Source organism: Mobula hypostoma, chromosome 1, assembly GCF_963921235.1.
Source record: "Mobula hypostoma chromosome 1, sMobHyp1.1, whole genome shotgun sequence".
NCBI lineage: Eukaryota > Metazoa > Chordata > Chondrichthyes > Myliobatiformes > Myliobatidae > Mobula > Mobula hypostoma.
The window spans coordinates 99,191,314-99,204,612 of NC_086097.1; the positions used below are offsets into that span (position 1 = coordinate 99,191,314).

The window sequence follows — 13,299 nt, forward strand, 5'->3', positions numbered from 1 at the left end:
TGAATTTTTTCAGGTTCCAGTAATTTCTTCCCTCTCCTTCATTCTCTTTTTTTCCATTCCCCATTCTGTTATTCTCTTACCTCTTCTCTTCTTCTCACTTGCTCATCGCCTCCCTCTGGTTCCCTCCTCCTTCCCTTTCTCCCATGGTCCAGGTCCACTGTCTACTCCTATCAGATTCTTCCTTCTCCAGCCTTTTACCTCTTCCATCTATCACCTGCCAGCTTCTCACTTCATCCTCCTCCCCCACATACTCACCTCACCCTCACTTGGTCTCACTAGTTTGCACACATTCCCCTCCCCCAACCTTCTTATTCTGGCTGCTGCTCACTCCTTTTCCAGACCCGATGAAGAGTCTCAGCCCAAAACATCCCCATAAATGTGCCTGATCTGCTGAGTTCCTCCAGATTTCCAGCATCCAAAGATTCTCTTGTTTTTATGTTTGTTTGTTCATGTTTTCTCATCCTTTCTATTTGTCCTCATCAACCAGAAATCTTCAGTAGCAGCTCATCACTATCACAAGCATGGCCTACCCCGTCCTTTGTCCATTTACCTATCCATTCCCTAAACGACCCTTATCTTCTCTCCTTCCCTAACCTGATGGAGGGTTTTCAAACTGAACCATTATGTTTTGTTTTCAGCTCCATATACACTGCCAATCTCTTGAATTCTCCAACGTTTTCTGTTTTTATTTCAGATTTCCAGTATTTTTGATTACCATTCTCAGACGAAACGTTCCTTTAGCAAAACTGTGCAGTTAACAATTCAGCAACATTGTTCTTGATTAGCCATTGCTCTAAATGAAGGTTTATATTGTCATTCAGAAATTATTCCAATAATTCACTCACCAGTGTAGTTAGCTTTAGGGGGTCTGTACTTAATTAGTTCAGCACTCTCTGACCTTTCAAACAATGGTACATTTGCAGCTCTCCAGCACAATGTTATAAACAGAAAGGTTGAAAAAACTATAGATACAGCCTTTGCATGTTCCTCCTTTGACTCTTTTAACAGCTTGGAATGTATTTCACATTGACCTGGTAGTTTCAATGTTTCAGGAACAGCTTCTTGCCCTATGCCATCAGATTTTTGAATGGTCCATGGGCCCTTCAACACTACCTCACTAGCTTGCTGTCTCGTGGAAATACTTATTCATTTATTTTACATTTCTTCTTGTAACTTTCAGTAATTTGCATGTACTGCACCGTATGACGGCTGCAAAACAACAAATATCATGGCACGTCAGTGATAATAAATCTCATTCTGATCCTGATTCAAAGATGTCAAATCCCTTAAACCACTGGTTTAGCCAAGTCAATGGTTCATCTATTTAGACCATAAGATATAGGAGCAGAATTAGGCCATTCGGTCCATCGAGTCTGCTCCACCATTCCATCATGGCTGATTTATTATCCCTCTCATCCCATTCCCCTGCCTTCTCCCTGTAACCTTTGACATCCTGACTAATCAAGAACTTATTAACCTCCACTTTATATATACCCAATGAGCTGGCTTGCATAGCTGTCTATGACAACAAATTCCACAGATCTACTACCTTCTGGCTAAAGTCATTTTTGCTCATCCCTGTTCTAAACGGACATCCCTCTGTTCTGAGGCCGTGCCCTCTAGTCCTAGACTCACCCACTGCAGGAAACATCCTCTCCACATCCACTCTGTCTGTGCCCTCTGGTCCGAGACTCCCCACTGCAGGAAACATCCTCTCCACATCCACTCTGTCTGTGCCCTCTGGTCCTAGACTCACCCACTGCAGGAAACATCCTCTCCACATCCACTCTGTCTGTGCCCCCTGGTCCTAGACTCACCCACTGAAGGAAACATCCTCTCCACATCCACTCTGTCTGTGCCCTCTGGTCCGAGACTCCCCACTGCAGGAAACATCCTCTCCACATCCGCTCTGTCTGTGCCCTCTGGTCCTAGACTCACCCACTGCAGGAAACATCCTCTCCACATCCGCTCTGTCTGTGCCCTCTGGTCCTAGACTCACCCACTGCAGGAAACATCCTCTCCACATCCGCTCTGTCTGTGCCCTCTGGTCCTAGACTCACCCACTGCAGGAAACATCCTCTCCACATCCACTCTGTCTGTGCCCTCTGGTCCTAGACTCACCCACTGCAGGAAACATCCTCCCCACATCCACTCTGTCTGTGCCCTCTGGTCCTAGACTCACCCACTGCAGGAAACATCCTCTCCACATCCACTCTGTCTGTGCCCTCTGGTCCTAGACTCCCCACTGCAGGAAACATCCTCTCCACATCCACTCTGTCTGTGCCCCCTGGTCCTAGACTCCCCACTGCAGGAAACATCCTCTCCACATCCACTCTGTCTGTGCCCTCTGGTCCTAGACTCACCCACTGCAGGAAACATCCTCTCCACATCCACTCTGTCTGTGCCCCCTGGTCCTAGACTCACCCACTGAAGGAAACATCCTCTCCACATCCACTCTGTCTGTGCCCTCTGGTCCTAGACTCACCCACTGCAGGAAACATCCTCTCCACATCCACTCTGTCTGTGCCCCCTGGTCCTAGACTCACCCACTGAAGGAAACATCCTCTCCACATCCACTCTGTCTGTGCCCTCTGGTCCGAGACTCCCCACTGCAGGAAACATCCTCTCCACATCCGCTCTGTCTGTGCCCTCTGGTCCTAGACTCACCCACTGCAGGAAACATCCTCTCCACATCCGCTCTGTCTGTGCCCTCTGGTCCTAGACTCACCCACTGCAGGAAACATCCTCTCCACATCCGCTCTGTCTGTGCCCTCTGGTCCTAGACTCACCCACTGCAGGAAACATCCTCTCCACATCCACTCTGTCTGTGCCCTCTGGTCCTAGACTCACCCACTGCAGGAAACATCCTCCCCACATCCACTCTGTCTGTGCCCTCTGGTCCTAGACTCACCCACTGCAGGAAACATCCTCTCCACATCCACTCTGTCTGTGCCCTCTGGTCCTAGACTCCCCACTGCAGGAAACATCCTCTCCACATCCACTCTGTCTGTGCCCCCTGGTCCTAGACTCCCCACTGCAGGAAACATCCTCTCCACATCCACTCTGTCTGTGCCCTCTGGTCCTAGACTCACCCACTGCAGGAAACATCCTCTCCACATCCACTCTGTCTGTGCCCTCTGGTCCTAGACTCCCCACTGCAGGAAACATCCTCTCCACATTCACTCTGTCTGTGCCCTCTGGTCCTAGACTCCCCACTGCAGGAAACATCCTCTCCACATCCGCTCTGTCTGTGCCCTCTGGTCCTAGACTCACCCACTGCAGGAAACATCCTCTCCACATCCACTCTGTCTGTGCCCTCTGGTCCTAGACTCCCCACTGCAGGAAACATCCTCTCCACATTCACTCTGTCTGTGCCCTCTGGTCCTAGACTCACCCACTGCAGGAAACATCCTCTCCACATCCGCTCTGTCTGTGCCCTCTGGTCCTAGACTCACCCACTGCAGGAAACATCCTCTCCACATCCACTCTGTCTGTGCCCTCTGGTCCTAGACTCCCCACTGCAGGAAACATCCTCTGTGCATCCACTCTGTCTGTGCCCTCTGGTCCTAGACTCACCCACTGCAGGAAACATCCTCTCCACATCCACTCTGTCTGTGCCCTCTGGTCCTAGACTCCCCACTGCAGGAAACATCCTCTCCACATCCGCTCTGTCTGTGCCCTCTGGTCATAGACTCACCCACTGCAGGAAACATCCTCTCCACATCCGCTCTGTCTGTGCCCTCTGGTCCTAGACTCACCCACTGCAGGAAACATCCTCTCCACATCCGCTCTGTCTGTGCCCTCTGGTCCTAGACTCACCCACTGCAGGAAACATCCTCTGCGCATCCGCTCTGTCTGTGCCCCCTGGTCCTAGACTCACCCACTGCAGGAAACATCCTCTGCGCATCCGCTCTGTCTGTGCCCTCTGGTCCTAGACTCACCCACTGCAGGAAACATCCTCTCCACATCCGCTCTGTCTGTGCCCTCTGGTCCTAGACTCACCCACTGCAGGAAACATCCTCTCCACATCTGCTCTGTCTGTGCCCTCTGGTCCTAGACTCACCCACTGCAGGAAACATCCTCCCCACATCCACTCTGTCTGTGCCCTCTGGTCCTAGACTCACCCACTGCAGGAAACATCCTCTCCACATCTGCTCTGTCTGTGCCCTCTGGTCCTAGACTCCCCACTGCAGGAAACATCCTCTCCACATCCGCTCTGTCTGTGCCCTCTGGTCCTAGACTCACCCACTGCAGGAAACATCCTCTCCACATCCGCTCTGTCTGTGCCCTCTGGTCCTAGACTCACCCACTGCAGGAAACATCCTCTGCCCGCACATCCTGTGCTGAATATGGAGCCCAAAATTGCTGACAACTCTCTGAATGTGGTATGACCAGTACCTTATAAAGTCTTGGAATTACATCCTTGCTTTTATTTCCTGCATAAGTACATGATCATCATCATTCCCACTCTTTTATGAAGACCCTGGCAAAATATAAACACCCTTCCCTCTCTCTGCCACCTCCATACTCAGGTGATATTTTTGGCTCATTACAGGCCATTTACTTCCCTTTTTTATGTGCATAAGTTGTAGAAAAAATTACAGACATTAGAAGCTGAAAATGCAGCCTCCTGCAGTGGGTTAATTAAATTCAGGTATTCCCAAGAGGCCAGACCTGGAATATTTCAAAGGATTGTTGGCAGTTGCAAATTTAGGAAGGGGTTTGAACATGAAGTAAGAGAGGCTTTAATCTGAGATAGTTGGTGATTTAACAGTCTGAATTACTGGATTTAAATACTTGTGTTTTCAGCTAACAGGGGCACTTGAGAGCAGCTCAAGGCTTCTTCCATCTCACCTGCTTTATTGTCAGAGCAGCCTGAAGTCGTGTGTGCCAGTTCGACATCTCATCCTTTAGTTGCTGCCATTGATTCTGAAGAGTGGCCACCCATTTCCTCATCTCCCTCTTGTTGCTCAGGTTCTGCTGGCAAAGCTCCTGGCCCTTTCTCACCACTGAGAAACAGATAGACTGCCGGGAGTTACACTCAGCCTCCATTGCCTGGTGGGAAATACAATCAGTAGAGCAAGGTGGAGTCAACTTGGTACCAGTTGCAAGTCTGTCACACTCCCTCTACACAACCATTCCACACTTGGGTACTAATTGCTCCAGTACAGTGTCACAACAACGGATTCGGCAGCGCAGCAGATACGGCAATTGCGCTCATAAATATGCCCGTGTCAGCTAATTATTATTTCCTTGTAATAGTATTTAACTCCATTCTTTCTGTGGTAGTGCTTGTTGAGACTTGTACAAAGCACAGCAATGCTTCACTGCCTGCTTGCATTCGGCCTTGCCTGAGAAATTGGACTGTCAAGTCAACTGACTCTGAAGACTAGCAGTATTCGTTTTATATTTAGTTATTCTTTTCAGCCGCAGTGTAGGCTTTGTTTTCCATTTGAGAGTTTTAGTTAACGGCCCCCTTTGGCCTAGAATTTATTGTTTTTTTTCCCCTCTAACTCTGTTTGCATTAAAGTCTGTGAACTATCTACCCATCTCCGCATTTGGGCCATATCCGAACTTGGTGACACACATTCATTACACTCTCAGATACAAGATCACTCATCACAATCACTGAGCCTTCAGGACAGGAGCTTCTGTACCAACTAACTCCATACCGACCTCACCTCCTGTATCAGGCTTACCCACACTGTGGAAAAGTCACTGTGGGATCAAATCTAACATATCTAGTATCCCCACACCACCTCCAGGGTCAAATCTGTCATATTAGTTACACATGAACTCCTGTATTCAATTCCGATTTATTCCACACGGTGGAGTGGGATTAGCAACCCCATCACACACTGAGATTGTGAGATTCTGGCTCACTACACTTGTGAGCTGACTCACAGTTTCCTCGTCAATCACATGTCACGGAGATCCACGTGGGTACCTTGTGCTTTTGAATGGACACTGCAATCTGGGTGATGTCACGCCCTAACGTCGCAGTTCGCACCAGCTGCCACTTCTCGTAGATCCACGACTCCTCCTCTTCGCAGTCCCGGAAAAACTCAAACAATATCTGCTGCTGCTGCAGTTTGGCTTGTCTGTATTAGCAAGAGAAGTGAAACTGCTGTTAATAAGACCTGACACCACTACTGGTCGTGTGGTGAGTCCTGGGATCTGTAAAACCAAGTCCCAGTCACAGTGAACTCCAACAATAGCGGATTCCAGAAACGGACTTCCAGATCTCTTTGGGTTATGGACTCCCCCTCACTGTAAATATGTATGAAGGACCAAGCAACAGTGACATCTATAAGGCCCAGTTAATTGTGGACCCTAAACACCACAGATCTCAACATCTGACACAGCAGGTACTGGCAATTCCACCGTGAGCCTCAGTAACAGCAGATTCTAGTAACTGTCTTCTCCATAACTGTGGGTCTCAAAAATACAGGTAACACAGCACAATGCTGGAGGAACTCAGCTGGCCAGGAAGCCTCTATCGAAAAGAGAAAACAGTTGCCGTTTCGGGCCAAGGCTCTTGATCAGGACTGGAAAATAGAGATGGGAAGTCAGAGTAAGAAGGTGGGGGTAGGGGAAGAAGGTGGTAGGTGATAGGTGAAACGGGGGGAGGGGGAGGGGTGAAGTAAAGAGCTGGGAAGTCCATTGGTGAAAGAGATAACGGGCTGGAGAAGGAGGAATCTGAAAAGAAAGGACAGAAGGCCATGGAACAAAAGAGCAGGGCTCACCGATATACAGGAGGCCACACTGATTTAGGTGACTCTAACAGACTCACAGGTGAAGTGTTGCCTTGTCTGGAAGGACTGTTTGGGGCCCTGAATGATAGTGAGGGAGGAGGTGCAGAGGCAGGTGTAGAACTTGTTCTGTTTGCAAGTGTAAGGGGTTTCTTCTTTTATGTTACTGAGTAGTCTAATTAAAATGGCTTCTTTGTTATGTTAACTGCTGAGAAAGTCCTCCTGCTATCAGTTTGTTTGGATTATGTTACTGATAAGAGGATGAACGAACCAATTGGGATATATGTTATTCTTTCTGTGTGTCTGTAAGTTATTGTGATGCGCGGGTTTTGGGGCAGAAGGCGCGAAAGAGAGAGAGAGAGAGAGAGAGAGAGAGGATGGACAAGGTGCTGTGAGTTGGCTAACGGGGTCGGATCCCAAGCAGGAGTGCGAGGTCCAGGGTGTTCGGCGAGGAGAGGAGATGGAGACAGACTCGTGTGGAGCGTCTGGTCGACCACCGTTGTTGGTCCCAGGTGGCAGATCTAGGTGGTCCGAGGGGATCGCAGAGTGAAGAAGGAGAGTCCTGAGCTCCAACTGTTTGTGCACAAAGAGATTGAATTTTGATAAGTGTGGTGTCTTTTATTTTCCTTTTATATTTTATTCTCTATTAATTATATAGTTCCAGTAATATCTATAAACTGTAATTAATTTAATCATATCTGGTGTATTGTCTGTTATTTGGGCGGGGTGCGGTACATCACACAGCATCCACACAAACTAATTACCCAGGTTGACGGGGCCGAGGGCTGTTTCCCTAGACGACAGCGAGCTGAGCGACCCTGAGGCTGGCCAGGGGGGCTACACAAGGATAAGTGCCAGGAGGGTTCATTTATAACAAATCCTGATCACCACGAGCTCAGGTAGAGTGGAAGTTAATACCAGTGGGTGGTGGTAGTTTTCCCAAATCTGAACAAGCTCATTGGATGTAGGTCTTTTTGACTATAAGCTTAAAAAGGCCCACAAAGCTTGTATCCAGTCTGTTATTCAAGCAACATCTGCAACGTTTTACCACGGGCGCTGCCTAACCTGGCTTTGCTGAGTTCCAGGAGATTGCTGTAAAGGTCATTGAGTGCCTTGAGTTTCCTTTTGACTATATCAGTCTTTAGTTCACTGCATCTCCTGAGATCACTGGCTCTCTGGTTGATGTGCTTCAGGGTTTCCCCATGATATGAGATCTGAGAGACGATCAGGTTGTGCTTCTGTGCCATGTCCACCACATCAAACAGGTGCTTGCCACAGTCTTCTGAACTCATCGCCGACTGTAAGCGGGAAGAGAAGTGAGAATTGAACCACTGGAGTTTTTAGTGCACTGTCAGAGTGTTAACATTTTCATTGCTGCATCTATGAAAGGATTAAACTTTTGTTTAAGATAAAATCAATTTTAAATGTGTCTTTCCTCTACTTCTGACCCCCGTCCTGAAAAGCAAGAGATTTCGGGCCTGTGCAAAAAGCTTGTGGCTCCTCCTGAAACCAGAATCAGGTTTATTATTGTTGCTATTTGTTGTGAAATGTATTGTTCAGCAGCAGTACAATGCAAAACAAAAGTTAATATAGGTTATGAAAATAAGTAAACAGTGCAAAGAGGAATAACGAGGAGGTGCTCCTGGGGTTCTAGGACCATTCGGAAATATGATGGTGAAGGGAAAGGAGGTGTTTCTAAAATGTTAAGTGTAGGTCTTCAGGCTCCTGTACCTCCTTCTCAATGGTAATAATGAGATGAGGGCACGTCATGCAGGGTGAGAGTTCTTGATGATGGATGCCACCTTTCTGAGGCACTGCTTCGTGAAGATGTCATCAGCGGAGGGTCAGCATCTGAGATTTTGCCAAAAACTGGTGAATTTATAGACGGTGCTTGAGCTGTGTGTAGCCACAACATCAGGAACATGGAGGGAGTAGAGCAGTGGACTAAGCACACATCGTTGTGGTGTGCCTGTGTTGATTGTTAGCAAGGGGGAAATGATATTACTGATCTGAAGTGTTTGTGGTCTCCTGATAAGGAAGTTGAGGACACAATTGCTGAGGGAGGGGCAGAGGCCCTGGTTTTGAAGCTTGTTGATTAGTACCGCAGGGATGATGGTGTTAAAAGCTAAGCTGTAACATATGTCTTCTATCTAAGTTTCATTTTCCCGATGCCCTATGTATTTCTGAGGAATTTGCAAGACAATGGAAGACAAACTTGACAAAATTTTGACAAACTACAATTCAGGAATTACTACATAAATTCAACGGAGAGGAATGAGGATCAGAATCAAACACACGAGATTCTGCAGACGCTGGAACTCCAGAGCAGCACACACAGGATGCTGGAGGAGCTCAGCAGCTCAGGCAGCGTCCATGGAGAGGAATAAGCAGCTGATGTTTTAGGCCAAGACCCTTCACCAGGACTAAGTGTATTATCACTGACATATATCAAGAAATTTCTTGTTTTGTACAGTGCTGGACATAAAGGTCACTGTAAATTGCAATATTATAAATAGTGTTCATGGACAATCCAGAAATCTGAAAGTGGAGGAAAAGAAGCTGTTGCTGAAAAGTCTTCAGACTCCTGTACCTTCTCCCTGATGGTATTACTGAGAAGAGAGCATTTCCTAAATGACAAAGGTCCTTAATGATGAATGCCAAGTTCTTGAAGCACTGTCCTTGGTCGGGAAGACTGGCCTGTGATGGAGCCTTTTGTGATCCTGCACATTGGAGCGTCCCTACCAGGCAGTGATGCAGCTAATCAGAATGTTCTCCGTCGTGGAACATGGAGGACAAGAACATTTTATGAGGACAAATATATAGTTCCAGTACATGTAAATGTAGATGACAAACCTATTAAAAGGCAAACAGCATTTTGGGATTAATCATTTGAGGCGTAGTGTGTAATAGTTATAACAATCTTGCATACTGCAATGGATAATTAATTTAATATAATATGGAGTGTGCTTGCAGTAGAGTGTGTCTGGGTAAACCCTTTGATCACACGAGGCAATGGATGAAACAGGCTACAGAATCCTTTTTTAGTTCTGCTTTCATGATGAGCTATGAACTGTAAAATGCAATCATTCTGTAAAGATTCCAGGCATTTGCGTCAGGGTCACTAGCTAACTCCAGTTCAGGAATCGCAGAGACTTCAGAAATTCAAACAAAACAACAGATTTATTACTGAAATTAATAACAAAACTACAATAACTCGGACAAACTCTACAGGATCTTGAAGGACTGAGATCACTCATGAAACACAGAAGAAGTCAGTAAGAGTTTCAGCAGAAAAGCATCTTCACTGATGGAGCAAAGAGGGTTTGGCAAGCCCCCTTGAACACGTCGGAGTTCAGGGCAAATCAGACAACGCAGATGACCAGATGAAGCAATAACCCTCAAAGACAATAACTACAATACAAGACATTGAAAATCCCGCGCTAATTCAATTACCCCAAACTGAATAAAAGTGATAAATACAAAGAGAGCTTAACGATCCCCGTGATCCCAAATGAGACACCTGCAAAACAAAGTGACAACCCAGAGCTTGTCCAAAGGCAAGCATTTAGACACAAAAGGTAAACAGCCCTAGGAATATTGCATACCCACGAGGTGACACTGAGAAAATGCAATCCACATACTAACTACAAAAAACTTTTCTTTTTTATAAACAACCTCTGATTGTGACAATTTACCTCTTCTATTCTACCTAAAGGCATATACACATATTGATCATATCTCCTAACTGACAGCAGTCCTAAACCTGCCCTTATTAGCTGTCTCTATCCCCTTGCTCCCTTAATGAGTTTAACAACATACTCGAGGGCACACAAGATCATGGATTTACATCAAGCACCTCTCGGTTTAGCAGACTGCTTTAAAATTGTACAAAAATTATCAAGACATGAAAAATAACAGGACTTCAGCTGTGTAGTTTGGAGGAAACAGGGTCTCCAACAAAACACTGATGAAGACGTCTTCTGAAATCCACCTAACCCTGGAAAACATTGACAGATGGGTCAATGGAAACACATAATTAGTAAAAAAAACTTTAAAAACGAAGCACAATAATTATTCCACAACACTGTACCACAATCCCCGTTCAAGTCAATAGGGTCTTGGATCGTGTGCCATGTCTACCCGGGGAGAGGTAAGCTCCCCCTGTGGAGCTGGGCAAAAGTGCAAACTGTCCAACTTGTCAGCAAGATTGGGGTTCATCACTACATTTGCTAAAACCATAGGCCTCCTGACATTTTAAACAGCTAATTGTCTCAGAACCGTCAGCATTAGCCTGCAGACTTTGGGAACAAATTACTGGCTAGTGCTCACTGCTAGGTGCTGGAATTTTCCCGCTGAGTACGGCTACAACATTATTGAAGAGTGCTTTATGTGCCCTCGTTGTCCATCATTATTATCTCCCATTCAAGTGAGCAAAGGACAGGACATGATATTTGTTCTAACTCTATATTCAGAGGTTATTCTTTAGAACAGCTATGATGAATGATGATTCTTACCTGAAAAGTTATTAGCTCTTGATAAATGGTGTCTATATCTTGGACTAAAAAGAGTGCAGCTGCCACCTTCTTCAGGGCGGCCTTCTGTTTATCAAGTTCTTGGAGGAGATTTTGCCAGCAATCTTCAACATCCTTCTGTCTGCAGGGAAGCAGAAGATTTCAATTACAGAATTTATATCCCGATTTAACCTCTCTTTTTTTCCACTTTGTCCTGTTACCCCTGGAATACACACATCCTTTCTTATGGACCTAGCACTAGGTGCGCATATTCAATCCTGGTGGAAGACCACAAAGTACATGTTACTGACTGAGAAGAAAATGCCTGAGCTCTGGCCCCCAGATGAAGCAGTCATCCCCTCATCTTGCTGACTACTCCTTGACAGGATGGTGGCGAATCAACTGGCCTCTCAGATCCTGAAAGAACACAGTTTGATCCACTGAATACACAACCTCCCTCACCCCAACCCAGTCCCTGGACAATTAAAAAGTATATTTAACCCGCCCAGTCACTAATAGGCATTTGGTTCATTTTAACTCCCACTCCTTCTCCTGTTCCATGGACTTCCCTTGTGCCAAGTTGAGGCCACCTTCAAGGTGAAGGAAGTTCTGTCTGGGAACCTTCAATCTGATGGTATGAATGTTAATTTCTCCTTCCGGTAAAATATTCCACTGTTCCCCACTCTGACCTTTTACTTCTTCTCATCTGCCTATTACTTTTCCCTGCGTCCCCTCCTCCTTCCCTTTCTCCCATTGTCCACTCTCCTCTCCTGTCAGATTCCTTGTTCTCCAGCCTTCCCTGCCCAGCTGCTTCACCTATCACCTTCCAGCTAGCCTCTGAATTCAGACAGCTCCCCCTTCCCTCTCTGTCCTGAAGAAGGCTGCAGCCCGAAACGGTGACTTACTTCTTCACTACCTCAGCCTTGCCATGGTAATTCTCTCTCTCAATGACCTGAGCCATTTCAACAAGAGCCTTAAACCTCTGCTCTGTGGCAAACACATCAGTTGTGATGGCCTCCAGTCTCTTGGTGACAGTCTCCATCTCCTGGGTGGTCTCCACATTGACGTTCTGTTTGGCCAGAACTGATCTCATATGGCCTAGGTAGGCTTCCCTCAGCATGGCCTTCTTCCTGAACCGCTGCACCAGCTGCTCCAGCCGTTCCAGCCGCAGCATCTCCTTCTGCAGTGCCTTCTCCCTCAGGGCTTCTGCCTTCTCCAGATCACCCCAGTGCCTCTCAATGTCACTCAGAGCCATCCCCTCTGGGGGCACATACTGCTGCATATTGTTGGCCCTCTGTTTGGTGCGGATGTTGAAGAGCTGAGCCTCGATGAGTCCCCGCTCTCGGTACTTGGGCGGTTTCTCCACAGTGCGGAAGGTTTTGAAGTCTGCCATCATTTTCTGCATGCCATTCAGTGAGTTGGGGAACTGTCGGTTATTCAGCTCCCTGATCTTTCCTTTGATCCAGTGGAGCAGGTCAGACATCAGTAACTGATATTCACGTTTCAGATCATCAATTTCCATCAGGAGATCCACAATCTAAGCATGGAAGGGAAACCAGAATTGTCCCAAGTTAACTCATTAATTTATTAAATGCAACCTTCTTGTGCGGGTGTAACACCACAAGTCATTAGCTCAAAAGGATCTACAACAGATCCCCAAGTCTGCTCATTTAGCAGGTTGGAAAACCTCAGAGAATTCAGCAACAGGCTACCCAGTGATTAAAACTCACTGACATAGCATGTCGGAAGTCTAGAAGCCTCGGAGCTAGCAACTTTACAATTAATGGTCGGGCATTTACGGAGTTCAGCAAACAAAAACAAAACATTGCCATTCAGAACTCATCCAACACATTGCGAGCCTGAAATTAATTACAGCCTCAGTATCTCAAAGCTCTCCCTATAACTAAAGGCACTCATCCCTGTTAACATACTCATGTCTGTCTTCCTGGGGGTGGTAACAGTTCTAATGCTAGGATGTTGTAAATCAATGCAATATTTCAACTGCTAGAACAATTAAAGAGGGAAGAGGTTCATTC

General features: G+C 46.6%; 1 protein-coding gene across 1 annotated transcript in view; it reads right to left on the reverse strand.

Moving 5' to 3' along the window:
* The window catches only part of sptbn5 (spectrin, beta, non-erythrocytic 5), a 309,201-nt gene that overhangs the window by 262,922 nt on the left and 32,980 nt on the right, over positions 1-13,299 (reverse strand). The window contains exons 7-11 of the mRNA XM_063053435.1: positions 12,169-12,800; positions 11,267-11,405; positions 7,818-8,050; positions 5,948-6,101; positions 4,855-5,055 (exon numbers count right to left, since the gene is read on the reverse strand). Of these exons, the coding sequence (XP_062909505.1) occupies positions 4,855-5,055; positions 5,948-6,101; positions 7,818-8,050; positions 11,267-11,405; positions 12,169-12,800 (1,359 nt within the window). The remainder of the gene's footprint in view (positions 1-4,854; positions 5,056-5,947; positions 6,102-7,817; positions 8,051-11,266; positions 11,406-12,168; positions 12,801-13,299) is intronic.